The 23,819-nt window shown below is 43.9% G+C and overlaps 1 protein-coding gene across 7 annotated transcripts in view; it reads right to left on the bottom strand.

Moving 5' to 3' along the window:
• The window catches only part of ATP2B4 (ATPase plasma membrane Ca2+ transporting 4), a 780,797-nt gene that overhangs the window by 227,722 nt on the left and 529,256 nt on the right, over nt 1-23,819 (bottom strand). For all 7 annotated transcript variants that reach the window (XM_086923502.1, XM_086923496.1, XM_086923498.1 and 4 more), the window contains 2 exons: nt 14,958-15,083; nt 13,041-13,166 (listed from right to left, as the gene is read on the bottom strand). In XM_086923502.1, the coding sequence (XP_086779628.1) occupies nt 13,041-13,166; nt 14,958-15,083 (252 nt within the window). The remainder of the gene's footprint in view (nt 1-13,040; nt 13,167-14,957; nt 15,084-23,819) is intronic.

Here is a 23,819-nt window from a genome sequence, read left to right as displayed (position 1 = left end):
ATCACATTGTTTCTTCCATTATTTGGAGGATTGATTGTATGTTTTTAAAACCATATATTGTTTCAGAAAATAATTTTTAATAAATGATCAGTTTTTATAAGCGCTATAACAACTTTAGTGAGCTTATTTTGGTAAACTGTTTTTGGGGGGTTCATATTGTTGGGTATTTTAACTGGGTTCGTATATATGAGGTCATGATTGACTGCAGGTGTGTGTATGTAAGTCACGCGTAAGTGTTAAATCAGATCCTAGGGGTATTCTTTACTTCTTCTAAAACTGGTACACCTCAAACCCTTTCTTAAGTTGAAAAAGGAGAGGAAGTTAATCAGAGGACTTTGGATTTTGATGCAGAGGTCAGCTTTGCAGGACCACTCCTACCCAAACCCAACAGAAGTCTTGACAATGGGTGTGGCCATAGAAAGAAAAGGATCCTAAGCTCCAACATTAGTTTTGCAGCTTGGGGTATTCTAGATTCACATTACATGCATAATATGTCATTTAATGGATAGGTTAGGAAAAGAACATCTTATTAAGTGTAGATCATAGGTGCAATCGGTAAGAGTCATGATGACATCGACCCCAAGGCCAACAACTATCCAAACTGTAGACATCATTACATTGCATAGCATATTCCAGGTAATGTTACGGTCATGTGCAAGTGTTGCAGAATAGTAGTGCTTCACTCCTCTGCACTGCGGAGATCGGTGGGCCTCATCTCAATTTACAATCACCCTAAACAATTTGCTATAGGTGAGTACCCTTCTCCTTTTGCTGAGAGTCCATATACTGTACTTAAATTGCTATGCATCAACTGGAAAATAGTTTGCCATTGATGGGGAAGATGTGAAGAACAAATTATAAGACAATCCGTAGTATAACATGACAAACAATTGCTTCTGGAGCAGTGATTTAATTCCATAGTAGTGTAGGTGAATATAGCAACAGAGGACTATGTAGCTTCTTTGCCCATGTCAGCAGGTGACATTTCTAGCGAAATTTTAAAAAGCTGCTTCTCTACAGCAGAAGGTGGAAGCAGGTTTGTGTGCAGCATCTTCTTTGCTAAGAACTGAATGCACTCCACAGTCTGCAAAGTAACCATCACCAACCTTTCATCCAGAAAGGGGTCCAGATGTAGGGCTTCATGCCGCATATGTGCTACTATGACTGTTAAGCACTCACTAAACACACTTGGAGTAGATTTGGTTTCAAAAGGCAGTACTAGATACTGATTGTATGCACATTACATAAAATAGAGGTATTTCATGTGTTTTGGAAGCACATAAAAAAGGAAATCAGTGTCATATAATGAAGAGGTATTTCATGTGCTTTGGATGCACAGAAAAATAGAAGTGTCTGTCCGGTCAATCAATGCGAGGACGTTGACTTCTTAGAACAGTGTTGTGCTCCTGACTTATCTTGAAATTAATAGTTTGGATGTCACAATTCAGCAGCCACAACTCGAGAATCGGGTGCAACATACTGTACTTTGATGTAAGGAGAAAATAAACAGAGTACACACACCCCTGACATAATTCATAGAGCAGTAATCCCGAAGAGTCAAGATGAATCAATCCCTATCGAAGCCTTCCGCTGTTACACTGGGTGTTGCACGGGGATCCGCCCTCTCACCAATTCTCTTCAATCTGTTCTTGGAACTGCTAGCAGATTCCTTAAAATATTATCACATGTATGCAAAGACATCATATCCCTCAATTCTATTCTACTAAACACTCATCTTTGGCTCACTGACCATCATCTCAAGCTCAATGCCACCAAAACGGACTTCCTACTCATATCACCTCCGAACAAAATTCCCAAAATTGATCTTTGGAGGAAACATCTTACTGAATTCAACTGTTCTCAACACACCATACACTCTGCTAGATCCTTGGGAATTACATTAGACAAACACTTAAATATGCAGGACCACATCAGTGCGATCACCAAAGGAGCGAATTATCAGATGAGCATTCTAAGGAAACTTAAGCCTTTGCTCCCACAGGAAGACTTCAAGCATGTGGCTCAAGCTCTTGTGTTTCCCTTATTGGTCTAGGGTAGTACCACACTATGTGGCCTACCTAGATACAAACTGGCCCCTCTAAGAGCCTCCCTCAATGCAGCTGCCAGACTTGCCTACGGTCTAAAATCCCTTAACTGGCTTCCTTATTAGGCAAGAATTCAATTAAAGCTAGCATACATGACACACAAAGCCCTACATTTCAATACCCCCAAATATTTGGCTCAGAAATTAGAAATATAGAGGGAGTTGCAGACAATCGCACAGTGTGAGATCCCTGCTACTGAAGTGTTTCCATAAAAAGAAAACTGGATACACAGCTTCCTCAGGTGTCACATCTAAGATATGGAATTCTTTGCCACCGGATGTTCGCCTAATTTCATCTACGCTTCAGTCAAAAAAAGTAAAATCATTTCTGAACAACAAGTTTTTACCCTAAGTTATCACCTTTGTGTTTATTGATTGTATCCATACCTGTGACTCTTTTATGATGCCTGACATTTCCTTGTTGATTACCTTTGAGAACAAGCATAGTAATTTATGTATGCTCAAGGAGTTTCACTTCTTTTTATATAGGTGATCTTAGATGTTCAATTATACCCTACCTCTTTCCCCCCATGTAAAGCGCTCTGATACCCATTAGGGTTATGTTCGCGCTATACAAAACTTTACAAATAAAAACAAAAAAGTCATGTGAAGGCACATTTTTCGTTCTTGCTTACCACACAGCGAATGCGCTGTCTGTTCTGAGACATATTGTGGGCTTACTAAGAACACACAGGGGGCTTGGAGCCCCCCATCGTTCATTGCTTTTTTTCCTTATTCTTTAGCCGTGCTGTACAGCATTGTTAAATCACTGACAAGGCCAAAAGACCCCCCCCCAGGGTGAGAGCCATTGACTTTGCCAATTCGGGTTAACAGCCTCCGCGAGCAGGAGAGGGTGTGGCTGGCCTTCATTAGGGGGTCTGGCATAGTCCGCGTATTTTCGGCTATGATGCGAACTCTGTTAAAATAAGATAAGAGTTGCCAGAGGAGAGGTAAAATCGGAGGGAACATGACGTTGTCATGGCAATTGGGAGCACTGCAGAAGTACATGCAGCAGCACAAGGTGAAGTTGTCTCTTTCGTTGTAGAGGAGAGCAAGGGCGAGTTTCAAATACAGAACAGGAAATCTGTTCTTCCGGTTTGCACACAGTGAAGTGTGCAGTCCTTCGTAATACTTGCTCTCTAGATCAGATTGGGGGGTGGAGGTGGGGACTTATATGGGCCATAGCTCTACTGCTAAAGCTATATCTGCAGTGCACTCTAGTTCCGATGTATTGAGACGAAAAACGAATCCACACGGACTGAGAGTTGTTCAATGCCCTTCTGTTTATTTATGTTTGTTAGGATCTTCCAAATACTCCAGTCGACAAATGAGATTTTTCAAGGCTTCAGAATAAGAATCAAGGTCGCAATAAGAGGCCGTATCAAACAGCAAAAGGTCGAGTGCATCCACCGTAATAGATAAACGTAAAAAAGACAACGGTGGCCAGTAATCACATTCTAGTGATTTCTCAATAATGAAAAGCTTTGAAAAAAAAGTCACAAAAACCTACACAGCAGAATGTACTAATGTGTGAGCGGGCTATGAAAATCGCCCTAAGTTACCCCCTGCCAAGTAGCGTAGTTACTTACCCACATATAAATTAAAAAAACTAAAAATATTTTATTGAGTGTTTGGGATTCAGCTAATAAGGTGGGGCACAGTAGAAACTAAGGGCCACGGGACACAAAATAAGCAGATACAGGTGCAACGTAAATTTAACATGAAATTGCTAGGAGGCAAACAAGTCGTTCGAGAAAGGGCCTATCGAGAAAAAACGAGAAGCAAACATTACAGACTATAAAATAATCCAACTACAAACGTCAGAGGATACATACAATGCAAGTCACTGGAGGGGGGGGGGGGGCACAAAAAGAACTTCCCACCGACACAAAAAATACAAAATGGCCCAGCTACACGCAGCTGATGAAATGAAGAAAATCAGCTACTGGTACCAGGAAATAAATATGCAACCAGCATCAGGTCATAAATAAGGAAATATAGAAAGGACTGTTTGAGGACACAAGATGCAAAATGGACCTGCTACAAGGATGTGAAAGGAAGCAGAACCCTCGAAAAAAAAAAAAAAAAAAAGAAGGTACCAGCTAAAGGCAGCCGGGGCCGGCGTCATGTAATAGGCGTGAAGAAACAAGACCGTGGCCTGGATGGTTTCTGTACATTAATGCAGATGTCAGGTTGACCACGGTACAAGATTACGAATTGTGATGATCTCTGATCCTACAGTGACTGTTTGCCTTGCCCTTAGTGATTTCTTGTATGACTTCAGAGCTATCGTCCCTGTGGCCAGACCATCCCCAGCCTAGCATAACCCCCAACGTTATCGCCCAGGTGCTTTACACTGTGACATCACTGTATCCCACTCCGTTTCTCTAACCAATTCTGATAGGGGAAGTGGTGAAAGGGGGGGGATCTGAGCCACTAAAACATTATTTCAAGCCCGGTTTAAAGGGAAGAGAAAATGAGAGGCAGGGAAGAGCTGTACTGGGGTTGGGAGTGAAATGGTGGAAAAGTTAGTAAATGTTATTGAAATAGAAAGAGTAAATCATAATTCAAAATAAAAGCAATAAAACTGACTGTTTGTTTGCCCCTTCCCTCACCCTGTCAAAACCAGGAAGGTTAGATTTTGAATCTCAAATAGGAGACATTTCGAGGGGTGAGGTGTGTTGCCACTGGCCGCACCGGCTACTCCATTTGTGTTGGACCTGGTGACAGCCTTTTTCCACCTGAACACAGTGAAGGCTACACAGCAGATATAATCGACGTTTAGCAACTTTCAGAATTACAGGCAGATGCAATTATAACAAGCATTTGCAATGCAATAGGTCTCGCATTATTTAAGTTTGAGCTATTAGCATTGTAAATGGCAATTGTTTTTTGCTTTATGCTATATTTTTTTTTTTACATAAAAAGCTTCATATAAAATATGTTTTATTAAAGTTATTTATGCAGTATCTAAATTTTGTTTGCATAAAACAGTATAATAATATCTTAGTAAAAAAGTCAAATATTTTAATGGAAATTCACCAAACGTTCATTTATGTGTTGGTTTTGAAAATAGCTAAATTAATAGCTTTGTCATTTACAATGCCAATAGTTATAACTTTCGCAAATGTGACACCTATAGCATTTGTAATGCAACATTTGTATTTACGTGACTTAGATGTATTGATATTACAAATAACAATGGCTTTTAATTTTTTTTAATACTTAATAAAAGTGATTGTAATTTATAATGGCAATAGCTTAAACTTTTGTAAATAACTTTTGTGAAGATTATGTTCAGTGTATTTTATTGTAACAAAATCCAAGAACAGAAGTGAAATATTAACATCTTTTTGTGACATTTGTAATAAAGCTTGAAACATTGAGAGAACATATTTGTGCTGTGGTGGTGCTGAGTGATGCTGTGGTGGTGCTGAATGGGGCTGTGGTGATGCTGAGTGATGCAGTGGTGGTGCTGAGTGGTGCTATGGTGGTGCTGTGGTGGTGCTGAGTGATGCTGAGTGATGCTGTGGTGGTGCTGAGTGGTGCTGTGGTGGTTCTGAGTGATGCTGTGGTGGTTCTGACTGATAATGTGGTGGTGCTGAGTGACTGCACTCACTGTCACTCTGCACGCACTGTCACTCTGCACTCACTGTCACTCTGCACGCACTGTCACTCTGCACGCACTGTCACTCTGCACGCACTGTCACTCTGCACGCACTGTCACTCTGCACGCACTGTCACTCTGCACGCACTGTCACTCTGCACGCACTGTCACTCTGCACGCACTCTGCACGCACTGTCACTCTGCACGCACTGTCACTCTGCACGCACTGTCACTCTGCACGCACTCTGCACGCACTGTCACTCTGCACGCACTGTCACTCTGCACGCACTCTGCACGCACTGTCACTCTGCACGCACTCTGCACTCACTGTCACTCTGCACTCACTGTCACTCTGCACTCACTGTCACTCTGCACTCACTGTCACTCTGCACTCACTGTCACTCTGCACTCACTGTCACTCTGCACTCACTGTCACTCTGCACTCACTGTCACTCTGCACTCACTGTCACTCTGCACTCACTGTCACTCTGCACTCACTCTGCACTCACTGTCACTCTGCACTCACTCTGCACTCACTGTCACTCTGCACTCACTCTGCACTCACTGTCACTCTGCACTCACTCTGCACTCACTGTCACTCTGCACTCACTGTCACTCTGCACTCACTGTCACTCTGCACTCACTGTCACTCTGCACGCACTCTGCACTCACTGTCACTCTGCACTCACTGTCACTCTGCACTCACTGTCACTCTGCACTCACTGTCACTCTGCACTCACTCTGCACTCACTGTCACTCTGCACTCACTCTGCACTCACTGTCACTCTGCACTCACTGTCACTCTGCACTCACTGTCACTCTGCACTCACTGTCACTCTGCACTCACTGTCACTCTGCACTCACTGTCACTCTGCACTCACTGTCACTCTGCACTCACTGTCACTCTGCACTCACTGTCACTCTGCACTCACTGTCACTCTGCACTCACTGTCACTCCGCACTCACTGTCACTCTGCACTCACTGTCACTCTGCACTCACTGTCACTCTGCACTCACTGTCACTCCGCACTCACTGTCACTCCGCACTCACTGTCACTCTGCACTCACTGTCACTCTGCACTCACTGTCACTCTGCACTCACTGTCACTCTGCACTCACTGTCACTTCGCACTCACTGTCACTCCGCACTCACTGTCACTCTGCACTCACTGTCACTCTGCACTCACTGTCACTCTGCACTCACTGTCACTCTGCACTCACTGTCACTCTGCACTCACTGTCACTTTGCACTCACTGTCACTCCGCACTCACTGTCACTCTGCACTCACTGTCACTCTGCACTCACTCTGCACTCACTGTCACTCTGCACGCACTCTGCACTCACTGTCACTCCGCACTCACTGTCACTCTGCACTCACTGTCACTCTGCACTCACTGTCACTCTGCACTCACTCTGCACTCACTGTCACTCTGCACGCACTCTGCACTCACTGTCACTCTGCACGCACTCTGCACTCACTGTCACTCCGCACTCACTGTCACTCTGCACTCACTGTCACTCTGCATGCACTCTGCACTCACTGTCACTCTGCACTCACTGCATGCACTCTGCACTCACTGTCACTCTGCACTCACTCTGCACTCACTGTCACTCTGCACTCACTGTCACTCTGCACTCACTGTCACTCTGCACTCACTGTCACTCTGCACTCACTGTCACTCTGCACTCACTGTCACTCTGCACTCACTGTCACTCTGCATGCACTCTGCACTCACTGTCACTCTGCACTCACTGCATGCACTCTGCACTCACTGTCACTCTGCACTCACTCTGCACTCATCATTACTGTTCCTTTTGTGGCATAAAACGGGTACCTCTTCTGCGTGCACTGGTTTATGTCAGAGGAGCTAAGCTTGGTCAATGTCTGAACAAAATGGCAAAATGATATGTTCCTGCAACAGCACAAGGCCGTAGATTAGAAGCTACGAGGTAAGAGACAAAATGTACCCGCAATACCAAAGTACTAAACGTTTCACTGTATCTTGGAGGAATGTACTTACAAAAAAAAAAATCAATCACCCATAACAACGAACCCACCCGACCCGTCCTTATCAAAACAGATCAGACGAAGACTTGATGGAGAGGGCCAGGCACACAACCCGGCCATCGGTCGCCTGGGAAACCAGATCCATCCACGGCTCAGGAGTCCTCTGTGCGTGGACAGGGTGTACTCCAGGAATCAAGTCCGTGCAATTGTACCTAATAATTTTCTCATAAAAAACTCACTGCGCATTCCACCCTCAACGAACAACACGCTTGGCAAAACAACATGCACGGCAAAGGAAACCGGCCGCTCGCACACTCTCCTCTCCTGCCTCCTTGTATCATACCAAGTCACGGACATGCGCAGACGTCGTGATGCGCATTTGATTCAAGTATTTTACAGTTTTATAAAAAATACTCACTGCGCATTCACCAATCAACGCGCGCGGCAAAGGAAACCGCCGCGCACACGCTCCTTTGCCCTAAGGTAAGCAATTACGGCGGACTCCCGCTTTCGTTTTCCGCCGGCCTGCGAACAGGAAGTCAGGCAGGCCGGGCGGGACAACCGGAAGTAGGAGGGCGGGAGCCTACCCCGCCTCCCACGGAAGAGCCGCGATTGTTTGGCGCACCGGAGCAGGCAGGAGCCTACCCTGCGCCCCGGTGCCGAAGAAGGGAAGAAGAGTCTTGCTGCCGGTGGGAGCCGCTGCACTGAGGATGCCGGTGAGTGGGGCGTCGCCTTGTTGGGGGGGGGGCGGGGGGCATCTGTGTGCGCGCGCGCGGCGGCGGACTGTGTATGTGTGTGAGCGTGCATGTGTGTGTGTATGTGTATGTGTCCTGGAGTCTGTGTGTATGCGTGTGTGTGACGGGGGGGGGGTTGCCTGTCTGGGTGCCTGCGTGTCTGTGTAAGTGTAAATGCGTGTGCGTGTGTGTGGAGCCGAGAGGAGAGGGGCTGGTGTGTGTGGAGGGGTCTCTGTGTATGCGTGTAGGTGACGGGGGTGTGCCTGTGTATGCGTGTGTATGTGCGCATGCGTGAGTGCTGTGTATGCGTGTGGCTGTGATGTGCGCATGCGTGAATGTTGACGCGCGTGCACGCAGCTCAATCCACGCTCGTCACAGTTTTGTGTCCCTCATTCCCCCGTGTCAGCCGACTATAAGTCTCCGCCCTGGACGCATCCTTCGGATGCGAATTCCAGGGCGAGACCTAAAAAGCATAACTTTGTATCCTCTATGCAAAATCCATCAACTCGGAGATGCTGCTGTCTGAAAGGATTATTCTGTCCTTCTTGGAGTGACGTAATCTTTCACCTACGAAAGAGTGAAGGCAACCTCTTAAGAGTTTCCCTGTTATTGCCGTTTTATATCCTTCAGATAATGAAAACGTACTTACTGGTTATCCTAGTTCTTCTTCACTGGAATCTTCACTGAAATCAATAACACTGAATAGCCCCAACCTTATATTGGATCACAAAGCACACTTACACGTGATACTATCTCATTTCAAGAAAAAGCATTTTGCACAAGCACACACACAAATATTTATTCAGATTGCACCACAAAACCTTTATACCGGCATTTTTTAAAAAATGCACCACAGAACAACCAGGACTTAAAATCACACCACAATTTTTTTTAGCAAAATTCCACCCGCACAAATTTAAATTCATTAGTGGTCCAAAGCCCACTGTAAGATCATATACCAATTTTGTAACTGTCTGAATAGATATTTCACCCCACCTAAATTTAGGTCAACACAAAATATTAACCAATGATACCTAACAATACAGACTTGTTTCTATGAGCTCCTTAATCAATTTTTGAAGCAAAATTGCATTTTGGGTTCAAAGAAACCTTCATAAATTAAGAGTGTGTGTTTTAGAGCATGGTCTAACCATACAATCCGTCAATAACGGTTCACAATAGCTCCATTTGGTATCAGAATAAAAGGGGACAGAAAAATAAAAAATAATTTCTAAATCACTGCTTTTAAGTCGTACATACAGTACAAGGGTTACTTTTCTCCCAATTTCATTAAACTTTTTAAAGGTAAAATCCATAAACTAAAATTTAAGGAATGTGAATTCCTTTGGGAATTGTTTTAGACTGATTTTAAGTACTGGTTTGCCTAGCGAAGAAACTGTCAATTCGGTTAACACAATTTAACTGTTTCTCAAAAGAGAGTACTGGCTATAGACCTGTCAGTTTTGGCTATTCTCTCTGGTTTTGACCACAAAGAAATAACACAACCAAGTCCAACCAAATTATCCCATATTTGTCTTACTCATGGTAGCTGCAGAACCAGATTAAAATTTCGGATGTCAGCAACCCTTCTTGGTAGTGTCTGGCCGTAGTCTAACGCAAATATAAATAGAATTAAAAAAAGCTGTCATTTCAACAGTATTCCGTTGTGTCCCTTAATGGCAGCTGTTTATTTTAGTTTTAATGGAACTATATCTTGATGACATATGGAGGAGGATGGGTTGTTTATGACTTTGCTGACTATTTCAAGGATGCAAAACCAGGATATGAGGTATTTTAACAGCAGCATTATATGTTCTGTATTCATAGTCAAGCACTGAATACAGTAGCGAGACAATCCCAAACAGGTGCAGCAGAAATGGCATCAGATTTGCAACACCCAGAAAAGAGGAAAATGCTAGCCAAACAGTTGCCACAAAAATGTTTAACCAACTTGGGAATCTGTTCTAGAGTTTAAGTCCAGGTAGTGGACTGGTAAATGTGTGAACTGAGTTCTAGGTCTCCACCATGCATATGACAAAAATAGCGACTTTTCTTAATCAAGTAGTACATGCAGCTTTTCGCCTTATGGAATCTGCTTTGGGGCTTCCCAGGAAGGGCCTGTAACTTTATGACAATATAGGCCTAAGTTGGAAACTATCCATTTGGACATTGATTACTTATATCAAGGGAAACCAGCTAGGAAAGGACCAAAATTGGCAAACAATGTCCTTGAACTTTATATTCTTGTCTAAGTTGAAATACAATACACATAACCTGTGTAAAAATGTACTGCTGGAAAGAAGGGCGTTGGCAAAAAAAGTGGGTAAGGATATAAGCTGGTGCATGTGGAACTCTGAGACCACTTACAGCAGAAATTCAGAGTGGGATATCTAACTACCCTATTTGAATGAGAAACTGTGTATGGCTCCTGCAGGAGAACATAGAATATCATTAACCCTGATTTATCATTAGAACATGGATATATATAGATATATATATATATATATATATATATATATATATATATATATATATATATATATATATATATATATATATATATAATCTTCAATTTGAATAAGTGAGATGCCCTGGTGGATGGGTATTTTGCTCTTATCCATGCGCTCTTCTTCTCAAATTCAATTTGGCTTTGGAAGAGGAGATCCAGCATGCGCCAACCTCTCCAACATGTGAATGATGTTTGGAAACCACCAATGATGTGTCCACTCTGGCGCTATTAAATTCATCTTGGCTTTGTAGCACAAGAGTCTGATTATTATGGTTTTGCCACCATGGATGAACTCTCAACCTACTTCCATGATGCGCATTCAGACAGTACATAGTGGCGATTGTCCGTATTAATCTGGGAATAATTTGCTCTTACCGGTGGGTGGTGTATTTCAGGGCTAAATACACTGCCATGATAACCATCACATTTACATGGTACGGAGACTTTAGTCAGGCAAATGTACTGTATCTCTTTGGGCTCCTCATTCCACCAGTACATCATTCATCTCCTCAATGATTTGTGCAGTTAACTCTTGATTGAATGCGACTCCCTTCATTGTTTTGTTTGGATCGGATGACCCTGGGTAGGGCCACTAAGCTGCCTTGGTCTGACTCAGCATCCTGTAGAACTGGCTCCATTAAATATGGACTTTGTAGCCTGGCGATAGACTTTTATAGATCTATACACTCTCACCCACACATGCTTATTTTGAGACGAGATAGTGTAAAAGAGCTCTGAGATCACGCACATGGATGAGACTTTTCAGTGTGTAGGAAGATCCCAGGATGGAGAAGCATGTGCTCATCAGGAAAGCCAGAGAGGTGTCAATTCAGATCAAACATGAGAAGCATTGCCAGAGCTGCATATGGACTGTAATACTAGAACAGCAGTTGGAACAGTAGCGTATGTTACAGGTCAGGAGCTGTGTGCTGGTCTCAGTACTGGAATAGCAGGGAGTGCTGCAGGACAGGATTAAGGTGCACTACTAGAGCTCATTGTGTCTACAGGGAGGTAGGTGGAAAGACTAGCCCTGTCTAGTGGCTACCATTTCTGACAGTGATGAATACAAAGGCCGAAGTGCAAGGATGAATTTTCCAGGGTATTTCAATGCGTGGAACCTATTTCCTTGCACTGTGGGCTAGAAGAGGCAGCAAAGCAATGCTCAGAGTCAAGGAATGCTATGCATGGATTTACGGATCAGTATACAGGGGCTGTTTGAAGGAAAATGGCTAGATCCGTCAATAAGGGATTTTCTTCGGGGACTGAGGCCAGCGGTGCTGTAGGATGAGCAGTCTGTATGGGTGCAGGTGAGTGATAAAGGGCAGAACCTTGAATTTATAGGGGAATGGTTGTGTGAGAGGCTGGCAGACGCTGGGTCTAAGAGAAAAGGGAACAAGCAAGGCACTGCTGGAACCTCAGGTATTCTAGATGAACAGGAAGGATGCGAGCTTCTTCACAGTAAGTCTTCAAGAGAAGCAGAGAAGTTGCTTTCTTGGAGAAGTTTACGAGGTAAGTGAAGAGAGCAGCTGGTGGAAATTAAAGTCTACTAGTTAACTGGAGATGTGAGAGGCAGCGGGAACATAGAAGTTGTAAGAGCAGTGGAGCTGTGAAAGGTTGTTGCACTTCGGGTCTGTAAGGAAAGCAGATCGGTGTGAGTTTGCCTTAACTCGGGTCTGGAAGGTAACTGCAGTAGAGACAGATTGCAAACTAAGTCTGTAAGGGCAGGCCTGTGGCTAGTCCAGAACAAGCTCTAATGGCGCTCTGAAGGGGAGTAAACACACTGATAGCTTAGATTGTACAGTGCGGGACATGGGCAGGTAAAGGGTAATTAGGGGCATTTGTTAAGTGTTCAGAAGAGATGCTTAGGAGGTAAAGCTTCACTCTCTCTCTCCACGAAGGACACAGCACCACAACATAGGTGATGACATCTGTTGCATAACCCTTACTAGAGATGGGCTGGTGCTCCCTTCCATCCTTTTGGTCCTCTCTGCCGGCTACGACCCTCACCTCCTGGACACATCTTGCCTGATAGGGTGAGCAGGGGACACCAACGCCCAATTCCTCACGCTCCCCTTACCTTTCTTGGCCTTCTTTTCTTCCTCGCCCTCTCCGGCGCCAAGCAGGGTGAAGATGATGCCCGTCTGAGAGTTAACACCAACAGCAGTGACCACCATTCTCCCAGAGCCCTCCATCACGTGGGTACCTGCAAGATGAGCCATGAAGCATAGAATGGGGAAGGTGACGTGAATGCATGAAAGGGCACAGGAAAAGAAAAGAAGGAAGACGAGAGCGAACACAACAAGAGAATGAGAGGCAAATACTGGACTACATTAATTGGATCACAGTTTAAGTGCCGGATATTGTGTGCAGCAGGAACCACCTCAACACCTTCTCCCCACAGCTGTGCACTCACCTCAATCACAATTACTCTGTGCACAGTACATAGACAACCTCACGCAAGTCACTATCACTCTGTGCTCACTATCGGCAAACCCGCACCGCACACTCTACATGCATTGTCACCTTGCGTCAAAATAAATGTATATGCACACCTCACTCTCCATGCCTTAAATGTAATATTTGCCTTAGTCATAACCGCTCTGTGCAAACTATATGCACCACCTCACTCTCTCCAAAATGATCCTTTGTCATGTCAGTCACGATCACACCATGCACACTACGAGCATCATTTCACCTCGGTCTCCACACACTGTAAGGACTGCCTCACCCAAGACCAAATAGCTTTGCGCACACTATGTGCCATACCTCACCTTAAATCTCCACGTATGGAATGCCTCATTTCAGTCACAATCATTCTGTGCATACTATATAAGCAGACCACTTCCTCTCTCCACGTTCTGTATGCACTGTAGAATCTTAGTCACAGTCACTCCCGACCCACTATGTAGACCCCCTCCCTCTCTACACATTAAACGAGCTCCTCTGTCACAACCACTCTCTGTACACAACATGGAGCCTTTCACATTATTCTACGATCACTATAGAGCAAGTTTCAACTCACTCAATCGTTTCCTACAATCTATATAAACTAGTGAGTGAATAACCAGTGCCCTTGTACAAGGACACTATCCACAGTTTGCCTTGGAGGCGAGGGGCCTTCGGTATGTCTGGCTAGTTGCAGTTTTGATGTCTGGCATTAGTTAGTCACTCGCTGGATACACCAAATCACCTGCAATTGTTTTTCGAAAGCACTAGTCATTTACTCACAATGCAGATTGTATCCTGAAGGCATGCACTAGCCATTCACTCACTCAATGCACTGTAGCCCCTGTAGGTCTTATCCAGTTGTATTAGTCATTCACTCATAAGATGCAATGCACCCTCTATGAGCACAGCACTATTGTTTAAGTCACTCATAATAGGTCTGGTTTCTCTGGAGGCATAGCGCCATTGATGCACTGCATCAGCTGGACGCATATAAGAAAAAACATGCTGACCTGTAACCCTAGTTCTCTTCCAAGGGACTACCGATGAGGATCCTCAGGAAGACAAAAGCTATTAGCTAACAAGACTTATTGTATTGCTCTGGAAGCTTCACACGTGCACAAGGTGCTCACTAAATTCTGTGGAACCTCTAGAGGAACAGCACCAGCGTGCAAGTTGAGCGGTTTCCCCTAGATGCACTACAAATGTGAAAAAGTGCAAAAGTCACTCTCAAGGCCCTATATGCCCTGGAGGCACGTCACCGTAGCACTGGTCTCTCACACAGGATATGGATTGCTTTTCCTATAAGAACTGTACAAGCAGATGAGTCATTCACTCACAAGATGCACTGCATTGTCTGGAATCTCTGAACCAGTGGAGTACACTAAACACTCACGAGATGGCCGTAGACCCTGAGGCCATGCACCGGTGAATTACTCATCTATTCATAAAATAAACTGCATCGTTAGGAATCACTCACAAGACAGATTATCCTTGTGAGTCATAGTCCTACAGTGAAACAACATATGCTGAGATCCTTCGGATTTACCTGACAGCAGCATGGGGTCCTTGTCCAGGGACTTTTTAACCTGGTCCGACTCTCCGGTCAGCGAGCTCTCGTCAATCTTCAGGTCATTGCCTTGAATCAGTACTCCATCGGAGAGCAGGAGGTCACCTAGAGATAAGATAGGCAGTTCCGTTCAGAAATAATGTAAGAAAGTGATATATGGGATAAAGTACCCTCGAATATACATTATTAGGATACTGAAAATCACTAAGAAGTTTCACAGAAAACAAGGTCAAAGACCAATTTCCTTTCTAAGGTCACTTAATTTTTGTCTTTTATTTGTATTATAGCTGTTTTAAGATTCTTAAAAAAAGGTTTGTAGAACAGTGACACTTCTGTTGGAAGTTCGGGGGCATTTTCCTGGGAAAGAGGGGAAAAGGTAACGGTTATAATCAATAGTGCTGGGTTTGATGTGGTGCTCACGCTGGCAGCATCTTGCAAGAGGAGGGAAGGTATTGCCATCACGGGGATTGTGACATAAGAGGGTTAAAGGGCGGTTGGGCGACAAGAGATGCTCCGGTGTTTGGCTGTATGGACAGAGATTTTTTGATCTGCAAATAAACAAACGTGAAGCGTGTTCACCACTCTAGTCTCTAGTCATATGTGCATGGTGGTTCCAACATATTTTTGGCAACGCGAGGATGGGATCTGCCAGATACCACCGAACCGACTATCAACGTGCTGATCTGCAGAGGAAACCTGTGTCGCTGTTCCTCAACAGTGGAGTCGGATCAATCCCTTTTAAAATGTGTTATTGCAGTGCATTCCACCAACAGGAGTGTTATTTTATTTTTTATTTTTACTTCGGGTGCCCGCCCCATTTTGAGCCCTCTTCACTAACTTTTGTTGGCTGGGCAATCTAACAATGAAAGCACGACTTTACCGGCCCGCGTGTCTCGAATCTTCCCAGCACGGACCTGCGGACTTGCCAAGCGGCTCCTCAGGAGCTTTTTGAGTGTCTTTGATGATACCCAACACTCTGGATAGTTTGTGAGGTAATATTGGTTTATGTGCTGCATTTTTGTGGAAACGGCCAAGATCACGGGGATTTTATAACATTTTCACATAGTCTCCTTACCTTGATCTGCCCTGTGCTGCCCTTTTCAGTCAACAACAGCATCACCTAGGTCCTAGGTTGTTGCATAGGATAGTGCATCATATGATAGAGTCGGCAACCTGCTGGATGGAAGTTTGACCTGCAGTGCCATCTAGTGGTTATTTTGACATTGTGCACCTGTTGATTTTCTTGCATGTTATACTGTTTTTCCATTTGGTGAACTTATTAAGCCACCATGAGCATCAGTTAGTCTATTGTGATTTCACCTAATGCAGCAAGGAGACCCACCCATTGAGTGGGAATATTGGGTCGAGACTTTTGAAAATGATTTGGTAGCTCTTGGAGGTTTCAATTTTTCCGCTCTCAGAAAAAAAGTGTTATTGACTGGGTGTTTGGGCGCTGAAGGTCAGCACATCTTTAAATATTTGGCACAGGTGTATGAGGAAAATGGTGACGTCATTGAGGTTGTGTACAAAGACGCGAATTAGCAGCTACAAAAGCGTTTTGCCAAGACTGTGAATATTGTTATGCAAAGCCACACATTTTACACACAACCACAGAGATCCAATGAGCAGGTGGATGAATTTGTGGCTATGTTAAAGGAGTTGGCCACAAAGTGCAGATTTGGATCTATGACAGAGGAGCTTATAAGGGATCAACTTATAGTCCAGTGCAATAACAACAACAAAAATACAGGAGCGGTTTTGGGCTGCCAGTGATCCTACATTAAAGGACACTATCAAAATCGGCAAGATTGTATAAGAATTCGACAAATGCATGAAGGTGATGCAATAGATGGACTGTAAAAGTACTGTTGAGGTAGCGAAGGTGGTCAGTGAGTTTGATCTTGTGGCCCTAGTAAAGAGAAAACTTGGTGCATCTGGTACAACACTTGGAAAAGGGGGAGGTATGAGAACCACCAACTTTTCGTCAGTGCAAAGTAAATCCACAGCATGCTTTTGCTACAGATATGGCAGTAATTTTCATATGGGAGTCTCAAAGAATTGTCAGGCTGTTGGCAAGGAGTGCCTGTCTGTGGGAAGAAGTGTCACTTTGAACGTGTCTGCAAGGCAACCAAAAGGAAAATTGCTTTAATAGAAGGAGCAGAGAAGGTCATGGAACACATAATTCTGATAGTTGACTCTGATGGGAAAGATGACGAGGGTGTGGAATCCAAAAGGAGAACACGTCCCACAACACATTTTTCAAGTGGATGGGAAAGCGATTTCCCTTAACGGCTGATTCTGGATCACTCTACACCATGATACCCAAACTTTTGATTCAGAATGGCCTGGAAGGATGTTGTGTGGGTCCACCAATTTTGGGATGGTCACACCAATACAACCTAAATATTGTGGTTAATCCCCGGGCTGTTTATCAAGTCATGATTGTTTATGATGAAGGCATGAATGCTAAGTTGGAACTATTTGAACCTGTTTTCCAGAACAAGTGGTGTTTGACAAAGGACTTTCGTAATAAAATAATTTGAGGAAAGATGAAATTCCTGTGAGGCACGTAGCCAGGAAAATTCTGGTGGCAATAAGGGCAGAGGTCAAGAAGCGAATTGAACAAATGATCCTAGATGGGGTTATCAAACCGATGGAGGCCACACAATGGTTATCTCGGGTGGTGATGACAAAGAAAGCTGATGGGTTATCGAGGTTTTGTGTAGACCTTCGTAGTCAGAACTAAAATGCGGTTATGGACCACTTTCCTCTGCCTAATATTACTGAGTTAATTTTCCTGCTGGCTGGTGGAAGGTACTTTACCAAATTGAGTGGGAAGATTGGGTCGAGACTTTTGAAAATTTGGTAGCTCTTGGAGATTTCAATTTTTCCTCTCAGAAAAAAAGTGTTATTGACTGGGTGTTTGGGTGCTGAAGGTCAGCACATCTTTAAATATTTGGCACAGATGTATGAGGAAAATGGTGATGTCATTGAGGTTGTGTACTAAGACACAAATTAGCAGCTACAAAAGCGTTTTGCCAAGACTGAATATGGTTATGCAAAGCCACACATTTTACACACAACCACAGAGATCCAATGTATCTCTTAAATCGAAGCATTTAACAGCATTCATAACAACTGAGGGTGTTTACCAGTTTAACAGAATGCGGTTTAGCTTGTCATCAGCCGTAAGTGTTTTTCAGAGTCTCATATCCACAGTGTTATCTGAGATCAGAATTTTTTTTCTTCAAGACATATTGATTTTTGGGGGCAGTATTGAGACTCATAATAACACTTTGTGTGAAGTGTCTCTGTTGTTGGGAGCATGTTTTACTTTGCAGAAAGAAAAGCGTACGTTTTGGTGCAAGATGTTGAATTTTTGGGGTATCTCATTTATGGGGAGGAGGTGAGACCCAAAATGAATCTGGTGAGTGCTATAGTGAATGCAGAGACTCCGGATGATAAAAAAAAGCTAAGTTCCTTCATGAGACTTGTGGAATATTACGCTAAGGTCGTGAGAGACTTTGCGGGTAAGTCTAAACCATTAAAAGAGTAGTCAAGGGAGGGAGTTTGCATGGGGTAAGGTCAAGAGAGCAGCCTTTGAGCAAATCAAGTGTGCTAATTCAAATGCTGAAAGATTGGTTTCATTTCAATGTGGTTTGAAAACTGTGCTAACTATGGACGCTAGTACAGGGGATATTGGGGCTGTTCTCACCCAATTACATGGGAACGTGGAAAGGACTGTGGCCTTTGCATCCCGCTGATTGACAGATGCAGAGAGGAATTACTCGGTCATTGAACGGGAGGCATTGGCAGCCACATGGGCAACTAATTACTTTTGCCCGTTTATTTGGGGAATGAAGATTAAGCTCATGACAGATCATAAGCCTTTGTTGAAAGTGTTGGGTCCCAATAGGAGTAAGAATTGTTCAGGACTTCTGGCTAGGTTGGCGGTCAAAATGCAAGATTGTGGCTATACCATTAAATTCCTTCAGGGTTGGAAGAATAGAGTTGCTGATTGCCTGTCGGGACTGCCTAAAAAAGCTGTTGAATAAGGTAATTAGGACAGAGAGGAGGTTGTAGCAGATGCGGTGGAAGATATGAAGGGTCAATTTCTATGGAAGAGTGAATGATAGCAATAAGGGAGGATGAAGCGGTGACAAGAATGATAAACGGAGATGTTTGGAGGTAAAGTATTAATTCTGATGCAATAAAACCATATCATAAAGTGGTTGAAGAGTTGTCTGTGAATGGGAGCAAACTCATTGTGAGAGGTTTTTCCTCCAGGGGCATTATGGAACAAACTTGAGCGGGAAGCACACAATGGTCATATGGTCGAAAATCGTTAAGCTGAAGAAACTGAAGGAACATTTTGGAGGCTCAAGATGGATGGGGAGGTAAAGCAATGGGTAGAGAAGTATCTGAAATGTAAACATTTGGAGAAGTTGAAAGTAGGAATGGATGTCAAGGGAATTCAACAACATGTCAAAAGCAGGTTTTGTGTGGGAAAAGATTAGCCTGGATTTTATTGGGCCTTTTGACATTTAGCCAGAACAGGAGAGATTTGCTGCTGTTCTGGTTGATGCCAAATCAAGGTGGTTTGAAGTTGTGTGTGTGAGGAATGTGAACACAAGTTCCACTATTGCTATACTAGGAGAAATCTTTAGAAGAGAAGGTATTTCGCCTAAACTAGTCACTGACAACGGCACTCAGCTCACTTCCTACGAGATGAAGAGATTTCTGGAAGGGATTGGTGTGAAACATCTTTGCAATGCTCCATACAACCCTCAAGGAAATCGTCAGGTGGAAAGGGTAGACAGTTTGATCAAAGAAACCACCGAATTAGCCAGCAGGGCAGTGTTGAGTGTTCAGAATGCAGAAAAGGACATGGTGTGGGTGTATCATACCACTCCCAATGTCTCACTGGGAAAGCCAGTTTCTAGATGATGAGGGGTAGGTAGCCAGAGACCAAGTTGGTTCTTTTATGGTTGCAGAAGGAATGTAGAGAGAAAGGAGTAAAAAGAGTGGATGGAGGTCAGAGCGTTGGAATGATTGGTGTGGGTGAATGTTAAACCAGGTGTAGTGAGGCCAGGTTTGTCAAAGTGTTCGGGTCCCTAAGAATGAAGGTTGTTAACCGAAGTTGGACAATGATCAAAGGCGGAACATGAGAAGGGTAGCTCTGTTTCAAACAAGAGGTAAATGCCAGCCATTGAGAGCCAATGGACCTGGGTCTTGTTCAGGGTGGGTGGGGCTAGATGATGATGACTTTCAAGTGGGTACAGCAGATGAGAGTGAGAAGGAGACATTCAGAGATGTTCGGGTCGCCAGATTTGACCAAGATACAAGGGATAATCAGCTGAAAGTTAGGTGTCGTAGGCCATCGTGCTGGTTGGGGGACTGTGTGTGGTTAGTTGGGCCTCTTGGTGGCAGATCACCTTTTACTTTGGTATTTTGTAGGGTTCTTGTGGACCTCTCTTTTTAATCGTGTAGAGTCCTTGTGGTTTTTCCCTGTAGGTAGTAGCCCCTCATGTGTCTGTGGTGTATGGGTAGAGGGGCCCGCACCCCTTGTGGGTTTTTGTCTTTTCTGTGTGGAAAATAGGATGGGCCTTTATGTATAGTTTGCTATAATGTTGAAGGGAAGGGGGTGTGTGGTGTTCCCTCTAGCAGCATTTTGCAAGAGGAGAGGAAGCACTGATGTCATGGGGATTGTAACATACGAGGGTTCGAGGGCGGATGGGCAACGAAAAAAACTGTGGTGTCTGGCTGTACGCAGGTTCTGGTCTGCAAATAAACGTGAAGCGTGTTCACCACCAAAGTCTCCAGTCATATGTTGAAGGTGGTTACAACAGCAAAGTGAAAACCATAAGTATTGCTTTGACAGCAGGTATAACCAAAGTCTTTAATCATTCATTGAATTCTGCTGAATTCCCGAAGTATTGGAAAAGCGCCATAGTTACTCCCTTACTCAAAAAAAGTAGGGTCTGATATTCACAACCCGGCAAACTATCGGCCTATTTCCCAACTTCCTTATTTGTCTAAGGTGATGGAGAAATTGGTCAACAGGCAGCTTTCCAATTTCTTAGATACCAATGACCTATTAGACAGTTCCCAAACAGGGTTCCGGGCCAACAACTGCACCGAGACAACACTCCTGGCAGTGTCGGACAATATCAGAACTAAGGTAGATCACGGAAAGACAGTCGCCTTGATTTTACTAGACCTCTCGGCGGCATTTGATACCGTCCCACACCACCGACTTCTGAAAATCCTTGCAGCCAAGGGTATCCGGGAAAAGGCATTAGGGTGGCTGCAGTCTTTCATGCAAGACAGAACACAGTCAGTACGGATGGGTGATTTTGTTTCCCCTCCCCGGAACATCAAGTATGGGGTCCCACAAGGAGCCTCATTGAGTCCAACCCTATTTAACGTGTTTGTCTCATCACTAGCCGAAATAAGGAGAAAGTGGGGTGTCGGGATCTGCTCTTACGCAGACGACACCCAACTAATGATTTCATTAGATGAAGAAGACGACCCTAAGGACAGGCTACTGAACTGTCTGACTGAACTAGCCAATTGGATGCACAACCATTGTCTCAAACTAAAAGTAAACAAGTCCGAGATTTTGCTGTTTGGTAGACATACACACCTATGGGACAGCAGCTGGTGGCCCACCACTCTGGGCACCGCTCCTATCCCAGCATCAACGGCCAAGAATTTAGGTGTGATTCCAGACAATACCTTGAGCATGAAAACCCATGTATCTACAATTTGTGGCAAAGGCTTTGCACTACTCAAGATGCTCCGGCGAGTTTTTCCATGGATCTCCACTGAGTGTAGGAAGATACTGGTCCAGTCCTTATTAATGAGCAGGCTGGATTATGGAAATTCCCTGTTTGTGGGAATGGCGGACTATCTGTTCGCGGAACTACAAGTCGTACAGAACGCTGCAGCAAAGGCAATTTGCAATAAAAGAAAGTACGACCCAGCCAAAAGCTGCCTGCGTGAGCTTTACTGGCTACCAATGAGACAGAGCACTATCTTCAAGCTAATGTGCATAACGCATAGAGCATTGCACAACACGGGCCCTCGCATTCTAAAAAATAAAATCAGATTCTATGCTCCTATGAGGAACCTGCGTTCCCGTACGGCTGCTAGAGCAAGTAACACTTGTGTGAAAACAGCTAGGATGGGTGGACGGGCGTTCTCCCACCTGGCGCCAAACAACTGGAACAAGCTGCCGCAGGAACTCAGACTAACAGACTGTTATTTGTCCTTCAGGAAGCAATTAAAAACATTTCCTTTCCCAAAATCGGACTAAACATAATCTTCACTCTGTTATCTGTTAACTACTCACTACTGTCAGGACAGCGCCGTGATATCCCATTGGGCATGATTGTTTGCGCTTTATAAATACCTTTGACATTGACATATATGGGGAGCAGTCTAGATATTAATGAGAGGTGAGCTTAAAAACAAGGGCGCTGTACGGTTGCACCGTGGACAGGCGACACTGGCACGGCAAAGGTGAGCCTAAAGCAAGCCCCTATGCACCGAAACCGGAATAGGAGCTAGAATCCCTGCTGGTTTCATAACAGAAAACACTGATAAACACGAAACATCAAGCTTTGTGTAGTAGGGGCCTACCGGATAGGACTGAAGGAGCATTCTCTTGTGCAAATTGCAAATGGGAACACTGGTCAGAGAAGAAGCCATATGTACTGGAATCCTGTTGCCCCTCAGAATTACCATTAAAATGATTTATCTTAATGACAGGTCCCTACCGAAACATTGTTTGGAAACTTGGAATATTATTTCAGACATCAAACCCGATTTGGTTTTTGTAAAAGAAACCTGGCTAAATGACGCAACCCTGCCGGAAATGTTGGACGCTCTACCTTTGGGGCATAGGATGTTGAAGTGTAACAGAACTGACCATAGGAAAGGCGGGACGGCCAGCTTCTTTAACGAGTCTTATATATGCTCTATATGGTGCACTGTTCCTTCCGGAGAATGTGGGATGATAGCTTTCCAGGTTTCTTTTAATGAGCATGAACAGCATTGGAATGGGCAGGGGAAACCGGGGATTGGTCATCTACAAACCTCCAGGTTATTGCTCTTAAATCGGTATCTGTCTAATCTCACAGCTCCTTTCTTAGTTTGAAGCACAACCATTATCTAGTTATTGGCAATTTTAACTTGCTTTTTGACTGTATAACAGATCCTCTCAGCAGACTTTTAGAGACTAATATGGACATTTTGCAGCTTAAACTATGGATCATGGGACCCACTCAGACTGCGGGGCACACACTGAACACCCTCCACTATAATTTCAGGGATTGACCCGTTAACATGGATCGACCATTCTTTAATTTGATTTTCTTTTACTCTATCTGTAGGGAAAAAGAGCTCTATCAAACACTCAATGATCACAAAAAGACCACGGAGTCTCGTAAATTCAGACTCCTTTGCAAAGCATTTTTCACCACCAACTAGCAGCCTCATTTAAACATACTATTTGATTGCCTATCACAAACTCTTTAGACTATTGTGCTCTATGGAAAATAACTAAATCGCCTAGAGAATCTCCTTCAGAAAAATGGTACTCACTGGAACTTAGAATTATGAATTAAAAATGCAAATCCCTTGCACATAGGTGAAGACAATCTTAAAGTACCCAGTACAAGCAAACTTACAAAGAAGAGTTAAATAAATATCATAAAGAACTTAAAAGAAAAAGTAATGTTTTGAGAAAAGAATTGAGGAAAACAGTAGTTCATCTAAGGAACCTTTCAGAATAATGAAATAACTTGCTAATCCTACCTGTCTTTCTCAATCAATCAT

The sequence above is a fragment of the Lissotriton vulgaris genome, chromosome 5, assembly GCF_964263255.1.
Source record: "Lissotriton vulgaris chromosome 5, aLisVul1.2, whole genome shotgun sequence".
NCBI classification, from domain to species: Eukaryota; Metazoa; Chordata; class Amphibia; order Caudata; family Salamandridae; genus Lissotriton; species Lissotriton vulgaris.
This window is presented reverse-complemented; position numbering and strand designations above follow the sequence as displayed.